We start from the raw sequence: 1,016 nt of genomic DNA on the forward strand, positions 1-1,016 counted from the left end.
CCCCCTCCCCCTCCCGCCCAGCTTCCACGGCGATAGGACCGTGGATAGCGGCTTCTCGAGGAGGGGGCTGCGGGGAGGGGGCGGTGCACGGGCTGCCCGGGTACTCACAGAGGTCCTCGTCGGCCTGCAGCTCCCTCATGTCAGTCGCGCTGCACGACACGCACTCGCACGCACTGTTCCACACTCGCGGCCTACAGGAGGCGTCCCCCACACGCGGCCTGCCGGTGAGCTCTCGGTGACGCGCGCTGCACTGCTGCACCTGCACGACGACGACCAGCGGGTCGAGACCAGAGACGGGGAGGTCCGCGGGGCTCGGCCGGTGCCTTGTCGCGGGAGACACGTCCGGATCCCCGCGAAGTCGCTTCTTGACTGACTGTTGACGGCCGGGCCGGGCCGGCTGAGCGCGCGGAGCGGCCGGCCGCCGGCGCGGTGGCGGGCCTGCGCCCCCCTCTCTCTTTCTCTCTCCCTCTCTCTCTCTCACACACCTGTAGCCGGACCGGGGCGCCGGCGGCCCGAGAGAGAAGATACTTTGCACAAGCCGTTTAGCGAACGCGGACCTCCAACGACCCCCCGGACCCAGTAGGGAGGGGCCGAGGCGAAAACTCGAAAACTAAAAGACAAACAGGGCGCAGGGGAACCATTCCTTTCGTTCGCACCTATGACCTACCTTACGCGGGCATCGTTCGGTCCAGGGGTGGCCCCCCTCCCCCCGTCTCTCCGACTTCGACCGTCTGAAGGACCCTTTGGTTAGCGTCGTCAATGCAAATGGACTGGGATGCGGAAGCGACCAATCACAGCCAGGGATTGGTACGGGGGATTGGGGGTGCGCTTCTCTCCTCTGCTCCAAGTTTATTCCACCCCGCAAAGTCAACAAACTCAAACTTCCGATTGCGTGTGAATTGTGGGGGGCACGCGCGCACGCCTCGCGCTTTTCGGGTACACCGTGTTGTTCGCACAACTCCGATTAGCAGAGCAGATGGCACCGTGAGTCGAGTCGTTGCGCCTCCCCCCCCCCC

The 1,016-nt window shown here is 65.8% G+C and overlaps 1 protein-coding gene across 3 annotated transcripts in view; it reads right to left on the bottom strand.

Annotated features, from left to right (window-relative positions):
* The window catches only part of LOC113203451 (progestin and adipoQ receptor family member 3), a 15,888-nt gene extending 15,501 nt beyond the window's left edge, over nt 1-387 (bottom strand). For all 3 annotated transcript variants that reach the window (XM_052266612.1, XM_052266614.1, XM_052266613.1), the window contains exon 1: nt 109-387. In XM_052266612.1, coding sequence (XP_052122572.1) covers nt 109-139 — 31 coding nt within the window. In that variant the 5' untranslated portion in view covers nt 140-387. The remainder of the gene's footprint in view (nt 1-108) is intronic.
* Between the last annotated feature and the right edge of the window lie 629 nt (nt 388-1,016).

Source organism: Frankliniella occidentalis, unplaced genomic scaffold (genome assembly GCF_000697945.3).
Source record: "Frankliniella occidentalis isolate FOCC.00 unplaced genomic scaffold, Focc_3.1 Scaffold41, whole genome shotgun sequence".
NCBI lineage: Eukaryota > Metazoa > Arthropoda > Insecta > Thysanoptera > Thripidae > Frankliniella > Frankliniella occidentalis.